Source organism: Triturus cristatus, chromosome 4_1, assembly GCF_964204655.1.
Source record: "Triturus cristatus chromosome 4_1, aTriCri1.1, whole genome shotgun sequence".
NCBI lineage: Eukaryota > Metazoa > Chordata > Amphibia > Caudata > Salamandridae > Triturus > Triturus cristatus.
In genome coordinates this window covers 397,480,493-397,502,740 of record NC_140585.1, presented here as the reverse complement: position 1 = coordinate 397,502,740, position 22,248 = coordinate 397,480,493, and the positions used below count along the sequence as shown (strand labels likewise).

The window sequence follows — 22,248 nt, the reverse complement described above, 5'->3', positions numbered from 1 at the left end:
GGTTTGTCATAGGTGAGGAGTTTGGGGGCATTCACTTGGGAAATGTCAACAGCGGGGGTATGGTGGATGACCGACAGGAGGTCAGTGACTTTTAGTAGGAAGTAAGACTTAAACTTGTTGCAGTCTTCGGAGCGAGCTGGGAGTTTCTGTTCTTGTGGCTGTCTTAGCTCCGTTATAATCCGAAAAGTCTCCTTCTGTTTATTGTCGGTGGCCAGAATCCTTGATTCATAGTAGTCCGCCTTCCTGTCTATGATTGCTTTTATGTAGGTAGTGAACATGGCTTTATATTCAGAAAGAGAACCGGGGTTGTAGGCTTTGCGCCAGCCTCCCTCCAATTGGCGCAATGATTGTTTCAACCCTCGTAAGGTCTCATTGAACCAGGGGGCCCCTTTGCCTTTGTGCCTTACTCTTTCCCTGCGTGGTGGGGCGAGTTTATCAATGGCATTTCTCAACCTAAGCGAGAAAGATTCGTTTTCCAGGTCGAGATTACCTGGTACTGGCCTTCCTGTTGCTGAATTATGTAGGGTCTCCACAAGCTCACATTCCTTTAATTTCTTCCACCCGCACAGGACTTTCCATTCTGGGGGTGGGGGAGCAACCGGGCTTCGAGCGGAATCGCACATCTGATCAGGAAGTGATCGGACCAGGTGCAAGGGCTGATGTCTACCAAACTAGCTGAGGGATGGGTGGTCCAGACTAGGTCAAGGGTGTGACCCTTGTCATGGGTCGAAGCCTTAACAAGTTGGTTGAACTCCAGGATAGCCAATGCATCATCCAGTTGTTTTACATACGTGTCTCTGGGAACCCGGTCCCAGTGAAGATTGAAATCCCCTGTCACCGTGATGCATTGGTATCAGGAGCGAAGGTCCATCACTAATCGCTCAATGAATTTGGGGGAGGTGCGGGGGGCGGTAGACCACAACTAGGGCAAGACAGGTTATTCTGAGAGAGATCTTGGCTCCCAGAATACCTGCACCCACAATATTTTCGGAGACAATCGTTTCTGTCCCCAATTATCGGTTGCATAAAATTGCTACCCCCCCCACCTCTCGTGTTTCCCTGTCTATTGTGCCATATTGCCGAATAGTCCAGAGGCAGGGCTGATACTATGTCTGGTGTGGAGGAATCCTCGAGCCAGGTTTCCGTGACCCCCATGATATCTAGTGAGTTATCCTGGAGAAGTGAGAAGAATTCCAAGTTGTGCTTCTGCAGGGAGCGTGTATTCAGGATAGCTACCCGGAGTCCCTGTGTACTAGCACGCTTGGTCTGTCTAGGGCGATGCAGTGGGGTACCTATAGTTCCAACTGTATTTGAGATCCTTAGCTGGTCTTCGGCTCTGAGGGTATCTGCTTCATTGTTGTTTAGGGAAACAGAGCCGTGGGCTAAGGCTAGGAGTTCTTCTGCCAGGTAGTGGATGTGAGGGCCAGGGGTACTGGCCCCTGGTCCCGGCTGAGCGCGGATGGGCGCAGACGGGCTTGCCTTAGGTGCGCTACGGCGCTTGCTCCAGGGTGGCAGATATCGTGTTGGCTCCTCCCCCCCACCAATCAGCCCTGCTGTGCAGCAGCTGATCGTCCCTGAGCGCTAGATCGCTTTGTTGCAGCGGAAGTGCCGTTCGGGTGAAGGAAGTGAGGAAAGAGTGGTGCTCGAGAAGTCAGAGAAGTTCCCAATTTCCCAAGTTCTCAATTTTAAAAAACCAATTAAAAGCAGCACTGCAATACAGGTATGTTTCAAACAGTGATTCAAATAGTTAAAAAGTTACAGATTGCGATTTTACCGCGCTGTTAGGCAAAACCACCAGCCAGGAGGTTAGCGTGCGTCTTTAAATCTGCGCACTTGCTCCAGCGTGGCAGACATCGTGTTGGCTCCTTCCCCCACCAATTAGCCCTGTGCCTGCCCCTTGTGCCTGCCTGATGTGTATTGCATGTCTGGCTCTGGAGTGATAGGGGCTGGTGAGGTGTGTGGCTCTAGAGGGGCAGGGTGGGTCGGCGCTAGGCTGAATAGGTAGATCTACATTTAGAGTAGTGGGAGGAGTAGCCCCTGACCCTAAAGGTCTGTGCCTGCCTGCTTCAATACTGGGTCCGCCCCCCTGTGGTGTGTCTGAGGACAGAGCCCAACCTGACAAAGGAGGGTGTGAGCACTGTAAAGAAAATGCTCCCAAACCCCCCAGATCCAGTTGGGACTGGATCCCCAAGCCCTGTGCCAGGGCAAAACAAAGTCCAACTTGATATAAATATTGGGGCTGTGATCCCATGTCTGTGTGCTTTTTGTGCTGCCTGGTGCTTACTTGGGGCCGGCAGGCTGCCGGTCTGCCAGGAGGAACTGCCACCAGGGGACTGACCTGCTGCCCTGCTTGGCAGCTGGAGGATCTACTGCTTGCCTAGGAGACCCGGTGTGCTGGCCTGCCTGTGCACTTCTGGACGAGAAGTGCTGCCTGTTCCCTGCTGGTTTCAGCAGGTGTGGAAGCCTTGCAAGTGCTGTGCTCTGCCTCCCTTGCTGATCGAGGGGTGGTGGGCACTTTGGCCCAACCCAGGAACAACAGAGGGGAAGTGCTGCATTCCTGTACCCCTGACTAAAGGGGTCCTCCCCACTGCAGCGCATAGTGTGCACTTTGTTTTTAAACCTACAAGAGTCTCTGCGTCCCGAGAAAAGGAGTCGGAGTCCCACTGGATTTGCCTGCCTCAGAGGAAATCAGGCAAGCTTGTGCCTGGCTGTGGGCGGAGCTAATGAGGACCACGTCCCAGAAAACATGCGGCCAGAGGAGAGAGACGCCGTCAATGTCAACCCTCAGGCGGGAGCCCACCCTGCGTTCTTGGGCGTCCAAAGAAGAAGTCAGGCGATTGCGGCCTGGTTGGGGGCCGGCCGGAGGAAGTGCGGCAGTAGCGGAAGTCAAGCAATCATGTGCCTGACCCAAGGTGGGGCTCCCGTAGCGCTCAGGAAAGCCCAGCGTTGCTGGCGAGGAGGATGCCGGACCTCAGGAGAAGCAGTACAAAAGGGGGTGGTGATGGACGGAGCATCAGAACCAATCAAACACTCACACCCAGTCAACAGATCTGGGTTTGATCCATCACCGTTCTTTAGCCCAATCTGCCACCCCCTTTTGGACCTCAGGAGAAGTCAGCCGAGACAGTGGAGAGAAGCTCTCCAGGCCCCCGGAGTAAGGGTGAGTCCGGAGGTGCTGACCGGAGGGGGAATCAACCCCTTCCCTTGCCTACACTGGGGTAGCCGTGCAACGCAGTAGTGGGCAGCCGCTTTGGGGCCATATCTTTCTTTTCCTCACGGGGGGGACCAAGTGAGGTCCTACCGCCCTAAGGGGCATCGCACTGCCCCCCTCGTAAAAATATTGCAGGGCAAGCCCAGGACGGGGCTCTAAGAGGCACACGGTTGGTGTCTATTTGTGCCACAGCTGCGCCGTCAGACCGCGGGCAGCTGCAATGTGGTGGCATTTCTTCTCTTGAGGGAAACAAGGGTGAGTTGCACCCTCGCCCCCATTAGAGCACGGGCTGGAGGAAGCCACGTGCTCATAGGGCCCTGACTATTTGGACAAAGGGCATACGGGACAGCCCAGACGGGGCCCAGAGGATAAGGCCAGTTGGCCTGGGGATCACTTGTTCCAGTGGAGCATGAGGCCCTAAGGTTATGTGTGCACCTTGCTAGTGATACTGTGGTGCACTGCTACTTTAGGCTGTGTGCCTAATGTGATTTAGACATAATGCGTTTATGTTGCCTGTGATATTGCCAGTAGTAACTGGCTGTTTTATTGGAATGTGACTGATGCCTAATGTGTTGGTGCTAAGTGCCTTACCAGTAGTCACAGGTTATTTCATAACTTACCTGTTCTTATGGTTTCGACAGTAGCCCAATTGGCCCTGTCCTGTATATAATCCTCTGTAAAATATTGCCTAGTGCCAGATGACCCAGTGTACATTTGTGATTACTTTCTAATGTGTTTGTGATAATACAAAGGCTATTTTTTATATAACCTTGTGTGGAGATTCTTTTGTGGTGTGCCTAGTGGGTAGATGATTGTGTGTGTGTGTGAGTGTTGTGCAATTGCTTTACACATTGCCTGTGGGATAAGCCTGACTGCTCTGCGAAGCTACCAAGGGGGTGAGCAGGGGTTATCTTCAGTGTGTAACTCCCTTGCCCTGACTAGAGTGGTGGTTTCTGCCTGGCTTAGGCACAAGCCTAGCCAACCAGAAATCCCATTTCTAATAAACCATAAGCCACATTCATCTGTCTGACGAAAATCGTTTGTACTGTGCAGGTAAGTATTAAGACACCTTTTAATGTCCAGCGAATGCAATATTCTTTTTGGTGTTGCGCTGGGATTTTTAAAGAATGCAGGCAGAGAAATGTTCTGATTTAAATGGAATGATGTAGGAACTTTGGGAATACATTTTGGGTTAGTAGCCAAAGTCACTTTATCTTTGAAAAGCATTAAAATAGTTCTTCACTAAACAAAGTCTGAAGTTCACTACACTTGCTCAGTTTGCTCAGGACTGAGGCACATGACCATTAAACTGGAGTAGGCAGGATTATGCAAATGAAGAATGGTGGATAGGCTGAATGGAGAGGTCCACCTACGACAGCCAACTGAGTAAGTAGTACTCTTACAAAGTGGTGAGAACAATTAAAGTAAATGCTTAACAGATTCGAAAGGGAGTTACAACTGAAACCTCTGATGAACAGGGGCATAGCTTCCACAGGTGCAGCATGTGTAGTGCACTGGGGCACAGATGCCCGATGGGCCCATTGAGCCCTGATTATTGCTGTATTTTATAATTCAAAGAGAAGTCAGGTGGCCCATCCCTTCCGTGTACTAGAACCCAAGAAACACTGATTATGCTATTGCTAATGAATAAACTAATTCCTAGTAGTTGTGACAATTGATTTTTGGCAAAATTTAGCACATTCCAATCCACAAGTCAATCGATACAATTGCAGGTCAGAGGGGTTTACACTGCAGCCAGGAAGGGTCATGCAAACATGCGCTCTGCATCGCCATAACATGAGCATGTGACAAATCTGCTTCCCAGCAGGGATATGTTCCTATGGTGTTTTCTACCTCATGTGCTTTGTTGGAGTTATACCTATTCTAATGTTTTGCTTTTTGGCCAAAATAGATCCATTTTAGATTTTTTTAAAACAAAAGAGTGCCTTTGCAGAGGTGAACTTTCTAATGTTATCTTCTTTATTGCATTTTCAACGTTTGTATATCCCCCTTCCTTGAAATGGAGGTATGTATGGTTTTGTGCCAAGGTTACCCAATATAGGGTTGTCCATTTGTGAAGTCGGTCTGGCTAATGTTGATGATCTCTTAGTTCAGTGTGATCCAATAGCTTGGATCATTGCGCACTCCCATGCAAGGTGTAAGAAGACTGCATCTGGGGCACCACATCGCCAGTATTTGGTATCCATAGTTAAGCCATGCCTGGCCAGGGACATGGGGTGTAGTATATCTTATGTATGAACTTAAGATACAGAAGACGTAAGTTGCTATAGGATGAGACTTTAGACTTGTTTAGTCTGTTCCTAACAGTTTATCCAGGTTGCAGGCAGAATTTCCCATACCCTAGTTCAACTTCCCATGTAGGTTTCGTATTGGCAGGTGGAAGGGGATTTATTGGGGTGATGTTATTAAAGATTCTATTAATGAGTTTAAGCACGCGGGGGTTCATCACTATCATCGTCGGGAGCAGCCACTTCTTAGGCTCCTCCGTGAAGGAGGGGCAAATGTCACGGATTGTGCTAGGGAGTCTATTATATAGTAGTTTCTGCATTTCGCAGGGTCGGCTCTCGGATAAAACCCCCAAAGGAGAGGAACCTAGATTTTACAAATAAGTCTCCCATCTTCCGCGCGTGTGGAATGTGTGGACAGTACAGGTCTGTATATGTGACTAAGTGGGACCATATTCAGGTAGTGTGGTTCGCTGTGTGAATTTTGGGACCGGATTTTATACGGTGCAGCATGATTGCAGTTTTGAGCGGAACTAGAGCAGCCGGCCCCCCTTCTAAGTTGTGATGTGGCAATTGTCATGCATCCAGAAGTATGTGAACTTGGCCTGTACAGTTAAGTAGTATTGTTCCAGGTAGGGGGCAGAGAGCTCCCTTCCTCATATGCCAGCATAAATGTAGCCCAAGAAAGTCTAGGTTGACCTCTAGCCCATGCAAGTCTAGTCATGAGGGATGTTAGTTGCGTAAAAAAGGCTCTTGTAAGGGGGATGGGGAGATTCTGGAACAATTATAGTAGCCTGGGGATGACCACCATTTTCATTGTTGCCACTGCTAGAGTTAAAGGGAGTTTGATCCATACGTCAACTTGCTGTTCTAGCCTGGTGAGCATATGATGTACAGTTTGAATCTCATTTTGCAGAGTATTTGGAACGGGAAATGGCAACTTACAGAGTCAAAGGTTTTCTCAAAGTTATTAGGGGCCAGTGTGCCTGGTCTCTTGAGTTCTCAGCCTCTAGTGAGCACTAAATTCAGTTGTCTGAGTCTACTCCTGGTTTCCTGCCACTGCATAGCGCCGCACAGATAGTGGTTTATTAAGTGTGAAATAATTTTTGCTAGCATTTTCGCCAGTATTTTGGTGTCTGCATTTATTGGCGATATTGGCCTGTAGGAGGATGGGAGTTATACAGGATCAGAATTATAACCACCCCTTGTAGGTCGTCCAACAGGGAACTTGCGTAAATTGCCTCAATACATGGGTCTAAGAGATGGAGATTTTTAAGGGAGGCAGATTTGTTCAAGAATTCCTTTAGGAAACTGTAAGGGACATTCCTGTGACTGCCTCAGCGATCTCTTCAGTTGTGATCAGGTAGATCCAGTTCTTCACAATCACCTAGGCTCAGCACCTTAACTGTGAGATCCAGTGGGGGGGTGTGAGGCATATAGTGAGCTGTAATAGTCATCAAATGTATTTAGTATGTCTCTTGCAATAAAAAGTCACCATTTTTGCCCAGAGACTAGAAATTATTCTGGCTGACAGTTCTCGGGTTGCTGGATTTATCACCTGAGTTATACACTGAACTTTAGGGGGCAGTCTGTCTCAGGGGCTAGATCCCTCAGTGGTGTATGAACAGTTTCTAATTGACTGCACAGCTGGGTGCCTCCCTGGAAAGTGAAATCTGTTTCTCCATCTCTGTCACCCTAATTTCCAGGCCTGCCACACTGACCTCTCGTTTGATGAGCTTCTGCTTGACATGGGACATGGGTTTGCCTACAGCACTGTCTTGAATGCTTCTCAGAGAATAAAAATCGAGGAAACAGAGCCAACGTTGATGTCAAAGGAATTGTTTATGTCGTCTGTGTGTGAGGGAATCTACAAAGTCATTGTCTATAAGCCATGCGTTAAGCTGCCGGCTTCCATGTTATTGTAACCTTGCCTGTGTAGAAAGGAGTGGCTCTGCCACAGCTATTTATCTAACAACGAGCGGGCATGACGCAATGGTAAATACTGGAAAGGGAGTTGTGCGAACCATAATACAGAGTGTGTACTCCCACTCCTCTGGGTGCCATTTATGCTACAAATCTCCCATGTACAAACACTTAAACCAATCTAGCATGCCAGATGCGCAGTAATTTGTGAAGCGTTTAAAGTACTAGGAGTCTAATTGCAGAAGAAGCACGTATTTCAGCTGTATAGCTTTGCAGTTTCTGCTTCACTTCAGCATACACCCAGCATTGCTACAGGACCTTGTGGTTGTTGACTGTAAAGACCATTATTTTGAATGACTCTTGATAGACTGCTTCCTTTGCTCTGGCCACATTGAGTATTGCGTCCTGGTCGATGTAGTTAAGAACACGTAATATGAGAAGCTGGGGCGGAGGGAGTTTTAGCGCCAAGGGAGTGATTGTCCCTCTGCAAAACAAAGCATTGTGTGAGTTTCTCTGCTGGAACTCAGGATTGCAACCATATCAGGACGAATTGGTCAGGGCAGAGTCCTTCCGCATTTCCCACAAGTCATATGTTTTTACTTCAGAATTGGCTGTGCTTTCTGCAACCTCCAAATTTTCTTTGAATTGTTTAGGTACCCTCAGTAATAGTGTGACTTTACTTTGTAAACTTGGGCTCCTGTAAATCTCCCTTCAGTTTCATTCTCCTGGTCCACTAGGTTGCATAGGTCCTGACAGATCAGTGAGAGATCTAAGCTCAGCTCTCTAAATTTGCTTTCCAATGATGATCTGATGTGTTGTATCACCTGAAGAATGGCTACCATGTTTGATGTATCATTGGCTCCATTGTCTGATGGTCCAGGTGCTGGTGGCATTGGATGCAAGTCAGATGGACTTGTAGGCTCAGCGTTTTGTAAATTTTTGCCTGGGCTGATGGAAGTCCTGCCTTATCTTTCACCACTCCGTCTGTGTCCTAGAGGGAGGGGGAAAGGATCAGTCAGGCTCAACGATAATCACACCCTACCAGCTGAGCCAAGGGGGAGTAGTGCTAATGGAGAGGCTACAGAAGATGCCAGCCATGCTTCAGCAGGGACCCTGTGCTAGCATGGGTCTGCGGAAACAGTGTTCACCTGGAAAAGAAAGACACAGCCCAGCCCCTTACCGGTTGAGATGATTGGTAAGGTTGATGCGGTATGACTACCACCCCCTTTTCCCCCAGCAGCTCAATTTATTGGAGTGAGGGGGTAGGAAAATCCCACATGCCATACACATCAGTCAGATGAGCGCTTCTTCTTATTCACTGCACCCTCAGTGTGGCAGTATGCACATCACAACCCCTGCCATACCTGGGTCTCCTACCTCTTGAACTGCAGTCAATGTCCGACTCTCTTCTCCTTCGCAATTGCACCAAGGCCTTTGTGCCGCAACAGATGCAGGCAAAGTCAATGCAACTGTGCATGCGAGGATCGCCAGGGCTCAACGGAGTACTTTCTCAGGCCACCACCACTCCCACAACTCCCCAAGTGTGGAGCGGAGGCTACTTGTCAAGGCCAGATGACAAGGCTTATGCCAGGAGCTTAGAATATGGCAGCTGCCATCTTTGCTGGCCAGACCATGCCCCTTTCAGTAATATTTTATTATGCGATTTCATGATTTGTAGAACAGAAACAACCTGTTTATGAATAACGCATGCACACTCGCACCTTTTTATGCTGCATTAATCCACGTAGATGAATATAAATAAAATAATAATATGCAGTCTTCGTAAAAAGTAAGAATTGCACAATTTATCCGCAATATTCGCATTTCTTTATCCCTTACTTGGTCATCTGTCAGAAGCATGAAATTCCTGTTGCAAATTTCTCTGAAGTCTTCCTTTGAAATTACATTTATTTTTGCATAGTCCGTATTTAAAAACTCTTGTGCAATGGTATAAAAACGACCCGTTACAACTTCCTCTATACGTGTCATAATGTCCTTTATTGACAGCTCCGAAGGGTATTTAGGCTGGATAAGCTTTGCAACTCGTTCGTGCCAATCAGTGGGAGCCTAAATAAAACAAAAATATGCATTGAGTAATGGCTCTGTATATACAAAACATATTAAGTCCTGCCCCAAACAACCAAACCAGCCACAAAAGCCTAAAGATTATTAGACAATTTCGCTGTTAGTAACTTTTTTAAATGCACATGATTTTGTAACAACCTTAGGGCTTGTGTATGCACAACCCTCTGAAAGCTGCCATGATTTTGATCTGGTTGATAACCTCTTTTTCAGGACTCAGTGAGCAATCTTGCACCAGTAGCTTCAGTGTCCCCTGGTATTCCCTTCCATACTCTCCATTCCCAGTCTTTCCACCTTTTATTTGATATGTTATGTTAACAAAACTTGATAAAGCGCACGTTCACCAGTGGTTTCGTGGCGCTGAATATCAACTTTGTAAGCAACATATAGGGGTGGACATGCACCAACAACTTTTAGAGGTTTAAATTGTATAGACTTGCCTGAATAACCACGTTTTTTTTTTTTAATTAAAAACTTGGTATTCCCAAATGGCGTAGGGTTGAGAAGAGAGATTGTTCCACCTGGTTGGCGCTTGAACAGAAAATCTGCGCCCACCTGTTTTTCCCCCGTGATACCTATTCTGAGTCCTTAGAGGCACAGCATGAAGGAACATGCCGCATGATACGCTTAGTTACAAGTGCAGGTGCAGACCTACCTAAAACCTTAGGAATTATTGGACAGCAGCACTTGAACGGAACACTGCTTTTACTGGAAGGGAGGAAACTGTTTAAATCAGGGTGTCACATGTGTGCATTTAGGTGCTTTGTAGATTAGTTGTACTGCTGCATTTTGCACTGCTTGTAGTCTGTGGAGATATTTTTTGTAGAAGAGCTAGGGAATTGGCGTAATCTAGACCTGACAGTTGCCAGTAATGCCAAAACGAGGAGCTCCTGAGTTAAAAAGGGAACACATTTATAAACTGTCTCAGCAAGAAAACACATTTGGAAACCACTGAGCAGATCTGGGGATCATTGATAGATTGCAATCTGCCAAAACTCCCAAGCTTTCTACATAGTCTTTAGAGCTGGGTAAAGGGCCCATTTCTATAGGCCAATAGTGGATTGCCCACGGATCGAACCTTTTCTTTCTGCTAGCCACTTCAATTTTATCAACATTGTGTTTCAAGTGAAACACCAGTGCCATATGAAACGTGTATTATGGAAATCTAGTTGTGTGGCTGTTTTCTCATCCAAGCTTAGTAGGATTTAGGAAACATCAGCATAGAAGTAGAGTCTACAGCTCAGCTCCATCAGCTCTTTTATCAATAGTCCTACATAGAACTAAGGTAGTGATACAGGGATGAGCCATGAGGGAGTTTAAATTTCACTTGCTTATTGACAGCAAAAAAAGAATAGAATTGGACAGCTTGAACACGACCTTTTAAAAATAATTTCATCCTGAGGCCAACGCTTCCACACAATCAAACAATATGATGAGGTCAGCTATGTTGAAGGCAGCCGACAGGCCCAACAGCAGCAGTGCAGATACTTTGCTGTAGTCCACATCCTTCTTCACATAATCCAGGACCAACAGTAGCATGGTTTCAGTGTTATGACTTTGTCAGAACCCTGCTTACAGTGGGTCCTGATAATTGGAACCTTGCTTCAAGAGCTTCTATAATTGTAGCACAGTAAGGTAGCAGCTAGATAGGACAATAGTTGTTAGGGTTTTAGTTATTCTCTCCTTGCTTCTTTAAAAGTGGAAGACCCATAGTGTTCTTTAAAGATTTAGAAACAGTACCCTGGGACAAACACCATCAACAGTGGTTCTGTAATCACGGATTTCAGTATTTTCATAATGTTGGGGGGACAAACGTCTAGAGGAGATTCAGATTTAATCTTGGATACAAGATTTCTTGCAACTCCAAATCACCCAGCTGTAAGTTAGATAGAACAGGGTTACTGACTTGGATCACAGCCCCCTCTTTATAGCAAGACTTTAGTTAATGCTTTGTTCTACCAAACCTCACTGCTATTCATCAAGGGGCGACACAAATTGAAACCTTTGGCCAAAATGTTTTCACTTGCTTCCATGAAAGCCAATTGGCTTCCATGCTTGTCTGTTCTTAATTACCATATTCCTTCATTTGAAAGAGGATCTTGTAGAAATAGCACAAATAAGTCTCCCACAGAAAAGCTCCTGTCTATGTTGACAGAATTTGGATGCAAAAAACTGCCTGTTTTGGCTTTTATATTTATGTGAAGCATATAAATGGGTAGACATTCACAGGGCATCTGGGGTTACCAAGTAATATCAACACTACCAGTTCCTTAAGGGTACGTACATTTGACAAAAGCAATGACAGCTGCTTTTAGTAAACAGATCCCAACCACTGACTCCTGCAGAATGTTTAAATGCGGATTCTCCCAAGGCTGAACCTCCAGATTTGTGGTCTTACGTAACGTATACCTTGCTTTAGTATGGCTACCTATCCAAAAGACAATGTCATACAATTATGTTTGGCTGCTTATATAATATACTTAACATTTTTCATGAAATGTGATGATTTATCTAATCGGAAAATGGCCTGTAATTTAATGATATGAAGAAGAATATGCATGAACCACATACCTGAGAATTTAACAAGTTAAAATTGTTTAGGAAGGTTTTCCAATACACTTCATGGTTTTCATTGAATGCCAGTTTGGTGAAAATATATTTCTGTTGCTTTTCTGATAGTTTAAAACAAAAGCTTTGAATAACATGCAGAAAATCCTCAGGACTCACAGTCCCTTTACTTTCTTGATCAAATGCAGAAAAAGCCTGTGGGAAGACATGGAGCATGCGTTAAATACCTAACCTAAACCCGATTTGTGAAGATCTATCAAACTACTCAATAGAAATCTGTGTTCACGTTCCCTTTACATATAATCGAGGGGAAAACATGAAGTTATATATTTTCTTTAAATACTTATCATAAAACATACCAAAATAAGACAGTGCTTGACTTCACCATATGACTCACTTCCCAGTACTTTGGTTACATAAAAGACAATGATGTACAGCAGTCCCTTTACTGTTCAATTTGACATTTTAAAATGTAAATGCACTTATACACTGCAGCAATCATTTAAAAGTGGCCTTGGGATAAAAACCACCCCCCAAGCCGCAGGGCACCAGGAGGCGCGTTTGCAGAGTGGTGGAGAAAGGGGGTGTGGCCTCTGACAACCTCTCAGCAATCCAGCCGTGTGGGGCTTACTAGAGGTAACAGTAGGGCTAGTTGACCCCAGGGACCCTCTAGAGGAAAGAGGATTTCATCACTCAACCAAGAGCGCGCCAGGAGGTGGGTTTTAAGACTGGAGGAGAAATCACAGGTTTCAGGGACGTTATAGTTAGGAATTAGAATTTTAAAAACTTTAGAAATTCATGGAAAAAAACACAGGTTACAGGAATGTTTTGGTTAGGCTGACATTTCACTCATATCAAATCTGTGAAATTCAGCCGTTATAGTTAGCTAAGCTAACTATAACTCGCGCCTTCACAACACACTGCTGATGACATCACATATTAGATCACTCATGGCATGGTCAGTAACATCACTGATGAAATATCAAAGTAGATGGCAAAACACTCACCAGGATGCAAACTCATGGAGAAAGGGGGCGTGGCCTACTATCAGAACTCAGCAATCCTGCTATGTGGAACTTACTGGAGGTAATAGCCCCCCACGACCTGGCCCATCCGGTAGCTTAAAGAATTATTTTATTTTTTTTAAACAAAGTACGGACTCCTGCACTTTGTTAATAAAAAAAAATCAGCCAGATTCGCAGATCCACCATGAATCCAGCCAATATTTATTTTTAAAAAAAAATGCTTTTTGGGCCCTGTGGGACTCCCTGAGCAGGCCTAGGGACTCAGGGTGTTTCTACCCTACCCTCTTTTCATGTTTTTTCACCTTTTTCCCTTGAGCTTTTGGTTCAACTGAGTCACACGATGGCTGCCATCACTTCCTGGTTTAAAGTGTTGGCAGCCAATCAGATTGCAGGCTTGAGTTTGAGAGGGTTCGCGAATCCTCCGCCTCCCCATTTGTATATCTGAGAAATGTTTACTAGAAACAAGGTCCTAACTAGAGCTAACTACTGCCGACTGCCAGTAGGTAATATATGTATATGTGTATATGTATATATATATATATATATATATATATATATATATATATATATATATATATATATATATATATATATATATATATATATATATATATATATATATTACCTACTGGCGATAGCCAGTAGGTAGTTATAGTTAGGACCACGTTTCCATAGGAAAACCTCAACATTCTATTTTGAATAACTTTGGCGCCGGTCGACGAATCCTCGCGAATTTCTCAAAATAGGTGGGGCGCTACGCTCCGCTCCTACCCTGAAAGTCTCGGGGGGATTCGTCAAGCGGGGGCTGAGATAAAAGGGGGGTCCCAAAACGCGTTTTTCCCATGCATTTTTCCATAGGACCTTTAGAACGAGCTACAGCCCGAATGGCTGAACAGAATTACTCAAAATTTGGCAGAGAGGTAGTCCCTAGGTCAAGGAAGTGCCTTTTGTAGGTTTGGTGTAAATCTGTTCAGTAGATTCTGAGAAAATAGCCTTTAAATCAATATATATATCTGAGCCAGCTTACGGTACGCTTACCGTACGCTTACGGTAAGCGTACGGTGGCGTGCGCGAGCGCGATTCTGATTGGCTCTTAGATCTTAGTAAACATTCGAATCGGCCGAAACCAGGAAGCGGCGGCCGCCATTTTGTCTCTCGCACTGAGAGAGATTTTTAAAATCGGAAGCCCAAAAACATGTAAAGGGGCTGTTTTGACAACTCCCTCCCACATAGTCATGTTGAGGGAGTCCCCAAACATCCCCCAAGTGCAAAAACGGTTTTATTTTTTTTTCGGCAATTTCGCGGGGTACGCTTACCGTACGCTTACGGTAAGCGTACGGTAAAAAAATAAAAATAAAAAAAACACTATCCACACTTACCCCACCCCCTGTGCTTTTGGTGGCCGAAGGCCACCAAATGTGCTGGGCTTATTACAATGGAAAAAAACACTATCCACACTTACCCCACCCCCTGTGCTTTTGGTGGCCGTAGGCCACCAAATGTACAGGGCTTATTATAAGGGAAAAAAACTTAGCATTTAAAAAACCGTACTAATTCACTGAAAAAACCATAGGTTTCACACACGTTATAGTTAGGAATTAGCATTTAAAAAACCTTGCAAATTCACTGAAAAAACCATAGGTTTCACACATGTTATAGTTAGTGGAAATTTTACTGATAAAAAACCAATGAAATTGCCCCGTTATAGTTAGCGCAGGCAACTATAACTCACGCGACCGCAATCCTCTGCTGATGACATATGTGTCTTTATGAAAAAAAAATATTTGTAATATATGTATAGCTAAAAATGTATGGAAGAAGACATGGGCAAATAAGTGTCTAAATACAGTATTAGCATCAGCAGAGGATTGTGGTCGCGTGAGTTATAGTTGCCTGCGCTAACTATAACGGGGCAATTTCATTGGTTTTTTATCAGTAAAATTTCCACTAACTATAACATGTGTGAAACCTATGGTTTTTTCAGTGAATTTGCAAGGTTTTTTAAATGCTAATTCCTAACTATAACGTGTGTGAAACCTATGGTTTTTTCAGTGATATATATATATATATATATATATATATATTCACTGAAAAAACCATAGGTTTCACACACGTTATAGTTAGGAATTAGCATTTTAAAAACCTTGCAAATTCACTTAAAAAACCATAGGTTTCACACATGTTATAAAACAATGAAATTCCCCCGTTATAGTTAGTGCAGGCAACTATAACTCACGCGACCGCAATCCTCTGCTGATGATATTACATCACTTTATTTAGTCACTTATTCACCCATGTCTTCTTCCATTAATCTTTAGCTATACATATATTACAAATATTTATTTTTCAGAAAGACACATATGTCATCAGCAGAGGATTGCGGTCGCGTGAGTTATAGTTGCCTGCACTAACTATAACGGGGGAATTTCATTGGTTTTTCACGAGTGAAATGTCCAGCTAACTATAACATGTGTGAAACCTATGGTTTTTTAAGTGAATTTGCAAGGTTTTTAAAATGCTAATTCCTAACTATAACGTGTGTGAAACCTATGGTTTTTTCAGTGAATTTGTACGGTTTTTTAAATGCTAAGTTACTTTACGCCGTGCGTGCGCGCCCACTTAACGCAGTTTGTTCCGTGCGCGCACAGTGAGCACGCGGTGCGCTTCGCGCACCGCTCGCTTACTTTACGCAGTTAGTGCCGTGCACGCACGGTGGGCACGTGGTGCGCTACGCGCACCGCGTGCCCACGTTACGCTGGATGAGCCATGTACGCACGATGCGCTTCGCGCACCGTCCGCACACGGAGGACATATTATGCGCTTCGTTGTGAAATGTTAAATATTAAATGTTCATTTTCTCTAATATGACATTCGGGCACCATTTGCACACGGGGTGGGGGAAAATGTGGATAATTTTTTTTTTATAATTATTTTTTACCGTACGCGTACGGTAAGCGTAATCGCCGTTTTTTCAAAAAAATTTAAAATTGAATTTTTTACCTTGGGGGTTCTTTTGGGACACCTTAATCAAGGCTAGGTGGTTAGGAGCTGTCTAACCAGCCCCTTTAAATGTTTTCCACCTTTGATTTTCCTCCCCCCCTCAGAGTGCGAGAGAGAAAATGGCGGCCGCCGCTTCCTGGTTTCGACCGATTCGAATGTTTACTAAGATCTAACAGCCAATCAGAATCGCGCTCGAGCACGGCACCGTAAGCGCACGGTAAGCGCACCGTAAGCTGCCACAGATATATATATTGATTTAAATGCTATTTTCTCAGGAACTACTGAACAGATTTACACCAGACCTACAAAAGGCACTTCCTTGACCTGTAGACTACCTCTCTGACAAATTTCAAGTAACTCTGTTCAGCCGTTCGGGCTGTAGCTGTGTCTAAAGGTCCTATGGAAAAATGCATGGGAAAAACGCGTTTTGGGACCCCCCTTTTTTCTCAGCCCCCGCTTGACGAATCCCCCCGAGACTTTCAGGGTAGGAGCGGAGCGTAGCGCCCCATTAGTTTTGAAAATTTCGCGAGGATTCGTCGACCGGCGCCAAAGTTATTCCAAATAGAATGTTGCGGTTTTCCTATGGAAACAGGGTCCTAACTATAACTACCTACTGGCGACCGCCAGTAGGTAATATATATATATATACACATATATATTCACTGAAAAAACCATAGGTTTCACACACGTTATAGTTAGGAATTAGCATTTAAAAAACCTTGCAAATTCACTGAAAAAACCATAGGTTTCACACATGTTATAGTTAGCTGGACATTTTACTGATAAAAAACCTATGAAATTCCCCCGTTATAGTTAGTGCAGGCAACTATAACTCACGCAACCGCAATCCTCTGCTGATGCTAATACTGTATTTAGACACTTATTTGCCCATGTCTTCTTCCATTAAATTTTAGCTATACATATATTACAAATATTTTTTTTTCATAAAGACACATATGTCATCAGCAGAGGATTGCGGTTGCGTGAGTTATAGTTGCCTGCACTAACTATAACGGGGGAATTTCATAGGTTTTTTATCAGTAAAATGTCCAGCTAACTATAACAAGTGTGAAACCTATGGTTTTTTCAGTGAATTTGCAAGGTTTTTTAAATGCTAATTCCTAACTATAACGTGTGTGAAACCTATGTTTTTTTCAGTGAATTTGTACGGTTTTTTAAATGCTAAGTTACTTTACGCCATTCGTGGCGTGCGCGCCCACTTAACGCAGTTCGTTCCGTGCGCGCACGGTGCGCTTCGCGCACCGTGCGCGCACAGTGAGCACTCGGTGCACTTCGCGCACCGCGCGCCCACTTTACGCAGTTAGTGCCGTGCACGCACGGTGGGCCCACGTTACGCTGGGTGGGCCATGTACGCACGATGCGCTTCGCGCACCGTGCGCACATGGAGGGCATATTATGCGCTTCGTTGTGCAAGGTAAACTTTTACTTTTTCAGTATATACATTGGCCATGCACAAATGGTGCACTTCGGGCACCATTTGCACACGGGGTGGAGAGAGTGTGGATAATTATTATTTTTTTTTTCTTTTTTTTACCGTACGCATACGGTAAGCGTAATCGGCGATTTTACGAAAACATTTTTTTTGATTTTTTGCACTTGGGGGTTCTTTGGGGACACCTTCATCAAGGCTAGGTCGTTATGAGCTGTCTAAACAGCCCCTTTACATGTTTTTTCCCTTTGTTTTTCCTCCCCCCCTCACGGTGCGAGAGAGAAAATGGCGGCCGCCGGTTCCTGATTTCGACCGATTCGAATGTTTACTAAGATCTCACAGCCAATCAGAATCGCGCTCGCGCACGTCACCGTACGCGTACGGTAAGCTTACCGTAAGCGCACGGTAAGCGCACCGTAAGCTGCCACAGATATATATATTGATGTAAATGCTATTTTCTCAGGAACTACTGAACAGATTTACACTAGACCTACAAAAGGCACTTCCTTGACCTGTAGACTACCTCTCTGCCAAATTTCAAGTAACTCTGTTCAGCCGTTCGGGCTGTAGCTGTGTCTAAAGGTCCTATGGAAAAATGCATGGGAAAAACGTGTTTTGGGACCCCCCTTTTTTCTCAGCCCCCGCTTGACGAATCCCCCCCGAGACTTTCAGGGTAGGAGCGGAGCATAGCGCCCCATTAGTTTTGAAAATTACGCGAGGATTCGTCGACCGGCGCCAAAGTTATTCCAAATAGAATGTTGCGGTTTTCCTATGGAAACAGGGTCCTAACTATAACTACCTACTGGCGACCGCCAGTAGGTAATATATATATATATACACATATATATTCACTGAAAAAACCATAGGTTTCACACACGTTATAGTTAGGAATTAGCATTTAAAAAACCTTGCAAATTCACTGAAAAAACCATAGGTTTCACACATGTTATAGTTAGCTGGACATTTTACTGATAAAAAACCTATGAAATTCCCCCGTTATAGTTAGTGCAGGCAACTATAACTCACGCAACCGCAATCCTCTGCTGATGCTAATACTGTATTTAGACAATTATTTGCCCATGTCTTCTTCCATTAAATTTTAGCTATACATATATTACAAATATTTTTTTTTCATAAAGACACATATGTCATCAGCAGAGGATTGCGGTTGCGTGAGTTATAGTTGCCTGCACTAACTATAACGGGGGAATTTCATAGGTTTTTTATCAGTAAAATGTCCAGCTAACTATAACATGTGTGAAACCTATGGTTTTTTCAGTGAATTTGCAAGGTTTTTTAAATGCTAATTCCTAACTATAACGTGTGTGAAACCTATGGTTTTTTCAGTGAATTTGTACGGTTTTTTAAATGCTAAGTTACTTTACGCCATTCGTGGCGTGCGCGCCCACTTAACGCAGTTCGTTTATTGCGCGCACGGTGCGCTTCGCGCACCCTGCGCGCACAGTGAGCACTCGGTGCACTTCGCGCACCGCGCGCCCACTTTACGCAGTTAGTGCCGTGCACGCACGGTGGGCCCACGTTACGCTGGGTGGGCCATGTACGCACGATGCGCTTCGCGCACCGTGCGCACATGGAGGGCATATTATGCGCTTCGTTGTGCAAGGTAAACTTTTGCTTTTTCAGTATATACATTGGCCATGCACAAATGGTGCACTTCGGGCACCATTTGCACACGGGGTGGAGAGAGTGTGGATAATTTTTTTTTTTTTTTTTTTTTACCGTACGCGGTAAGCGTAATCGGCGATTTTACGAATTTTTTTTTTTTTGATTTTTTGCACTTGGGGGTTCTTTGGGGACACCTTCATCAAGGCTAGGTCGTTATGAGCTGTCTAAACAGCCCCTTTACATGTTTTTTCCCTTTGTTTTTCCTCCCCCCCTCACGGTGCGAGAGAGAAAATGGCGGCCGCCGGTTCCTTGTTTCGACCGATTCGAATGTTTACTAAGATCTCACAGCCAATCAGAATCGCGCTCGCGCACGTCACCGTACGCGTACGGTAAGCTTACCGTAAGCGCGCGGTAAGCGCACCGTAAGCTGCCACAGATATATATTGATTTAAATGCTATTTTCTCAGGAACTACTGAACAGATTAACACCAGACCTACAAAAGGCACTTCCTTGACCTGAGGACTACCTCTCTGCCAAATTTCAAGTAACTCTGTTCAGCCGTTCGGGCTGTAGCTGTGTCTAAAGGTCCTATAGAAAAATGCATGGGAAAAACGCGGTTTGGGACCCCCCCTTTTTTCTCAGCCCCCGCTTGACGAATCCCCCCGAGACTTTCAGGGTAGGAGCGGAGCGTAGCGCCCCACCTATTTTGAAAATTTCGCGAGGATTCGTCGACCGGCGCCAAAGTTATTCCAAATAGAATGTTGCGGATTTCCTATGGAAATAGGGTCCTAACTATAACTACCTACCGGCGACCGCCAGTAGGTAATATATATATACATATATATATTCACTGAAAAAAACCATAGGTTTTACAGACGTTATAGTTAGGAATTAGCATTTAAAAAACCTTTGAAATTCACAAAATAAAACATAGGTTTTATAGTTAGTTGTACATTTGACTCATATAAAACCAGAGAAATTTGCCTGTTATAGTTAGTTGAGCTAACTATAACTCGCGCGCCCGCATTGCACTGCTGATGATGTCACATATTACATCACTCATGACATGGTCAGTGACATCACTCATGACATCACTGATGACATCTTAAATGACATCACTGATAACATCACTGATGACATCATCCACGTGATAATCTGATGCACATACTGATGCCCTAATATAAACTTTGATACACCCACTCTAAAAGGCAGACTACAATTTTTGAAACTATACACACAACAATGCCATATACTACATACCACTCACTGTTTCCTAGGTCTACACACACATCCAGTCACTTATACATGTAGTTACTCTTCAATACAAAAAAGGGATCCATAAGGCGTACACCATTGTCGCAATCAACACTGCACATGAATTGTGAACACTGCTGCCTATCGTGTTTGGACACATCACAATGACAGCAGGTGAGCAGTGGGCCCTGGGTGCACAGGGGCTGCAATTGAGCGCGATGCTGCGGGAGGGATGGGGTGCATCAGCCTGGGTGTGCAGGTAAAAACAAGCGATATTGCCCTGCTTAATAATGTGTTCTCTGACCTCATTCAGTCACATGTCTGTCTCATTTTAAGGACCAGCTGGACCGTACTGTAGGTCTGAGCCAGCGGGCAGCGCTGCCCTACAGACACGTGTTGAGCGCAGTGCTGCGGGAGGGGTGGTGTGCATCAGCCTGTGTGCAAAGGTGCGAACAACCGATGTTACCCTGTGTACCGATGTGATCTCTGACCTCATTCAGTCACATCTCTGTCTCATTTTAAGGACCTGCTGGACCGTACTGTAGGCCTGAGCCAGCGGGCAGCGCTGCCCTACAGACACGTGGCGTTTGCTTTTGGGGCACTGTAGTGAGCTGATTACTAAGAGTACATGCACACAGGCTTCCGCCACTGCATTACACCCGCACATTATGCTTCTACCATGCGCTCTGTTCCTTTGTATGTGAATGTTGGCATAACATATTATTATTTAACCTTGTGTATTCTCGTGCACTCCAACTCCTCTTTGAACCACAATTACCACTAACAGTTCGAAGATCGTACTTCAAGAAGGAAGGATGCACTCAACTGGTGTTCTCTATTAACGTTGAAAGAAACCTTCATTTACATCAAGACGTTTCCAACATTATATTTTTTCGCCATTTTCAGACACTGGGTTAGTGGAGCCAAAATGGGCGGAGCGGGTGCTCACCCCATGATGATGCCCTGGGCATTCTGACGCCTTCCACTGTGGTATCAAGACACCTTTCCCGACCGGAGACCTGCTGGGCCACCCTGATAGCGGCAAACCGGAGTTGGAGCTCGCACCAGCACGTCTTTGGACACACCGGTTGTGGCAGGTGAGCAGTCAAGCCTCGGCACGCAGGAGCTGCAATTGAGCACAGAGCAGAGAAAGGGGCTGGGGTGCAGCAGCCTGGGTGCACAGGTGCAGGCAAGCGATGTTGCCATAGATAATAATGTAATCTCTGGCCTCATTCATATCTCTGTTTCATTTTAAGGACTTGCTTGACCTCACTCTTTCTCGTGGGCCCCAGCGTCCCAGACACATGGGTGACGGGAGGGGAACAGTGAGAGCTGGGTGCAGTAGGCCGGCGCTCTGTCTCCTCCTCCCTCTGTTCTTTTCACTCTCCTTCCCCTTCTCGCTTCCACCCACTCGCTCTCTGTCCCATTCTCACTTTCCTCCGTTCATTCTCATTACCTTTCTTTTTCTCTTAGACATGGCACACATACTTATGTTTCTTTTTTGTCTTGCAGGTTTTGTACGCAGTTACATTTCCATTTATTTGTGTTGTGTTAATAAAAGTTATTTTTTTTTACCAATAAATAACTGAGTATATGGGTCTTCTTTTTCTGACAACACTTGTCTGTAGTTTATTGTGAAAATCGTCGGTTGATAGTAGGTTATAAGGGAAATTTTGTTTAATTTTCCGGTGCACCTACCAAATATAAACCAACAGACTATTGCATAAATGAAGCCTGGGCAATTGTACAACGGCAAGAGTTCTATGAGTGTATCACTTTATAACACCATGAGTACTGCCCATGTGATTTTCTCCATTTTTAGCATCCGGTTCCGCTTTATTGAAACGATACGAGGTTTTCCT

The 22,248-nt window shown here is 44.8% G+C and overlaps 1 protein-coding gene across 1 annotated transcript in view; it reads right to left on the bottom strand.

The window, feature by feature from the left end:
- Positions 1-22,248, bottom strand: part of EFCAB6 (EF-hand calcium binding domain 6) — an 879,195-nt gene that overhangs the window by 168,284 nt on the left and 688,663 nt on the right. The window contains exons 24-25 of the mRNA XM_085652469.1: positions 12,034-12,225; positions 9,220-9,447 (exon numbers count right to left, since the gene is read on the bottom strand). Coding sequence (XP_085508595.1) covers positions 9,220-9,447; positions 12,034-12,225 — 420 coding nt within the window. The remainder of the gene's footprint in view (positions 1-9,219; positions 9,448-12,033; positions 12,226-22,248) is intronic.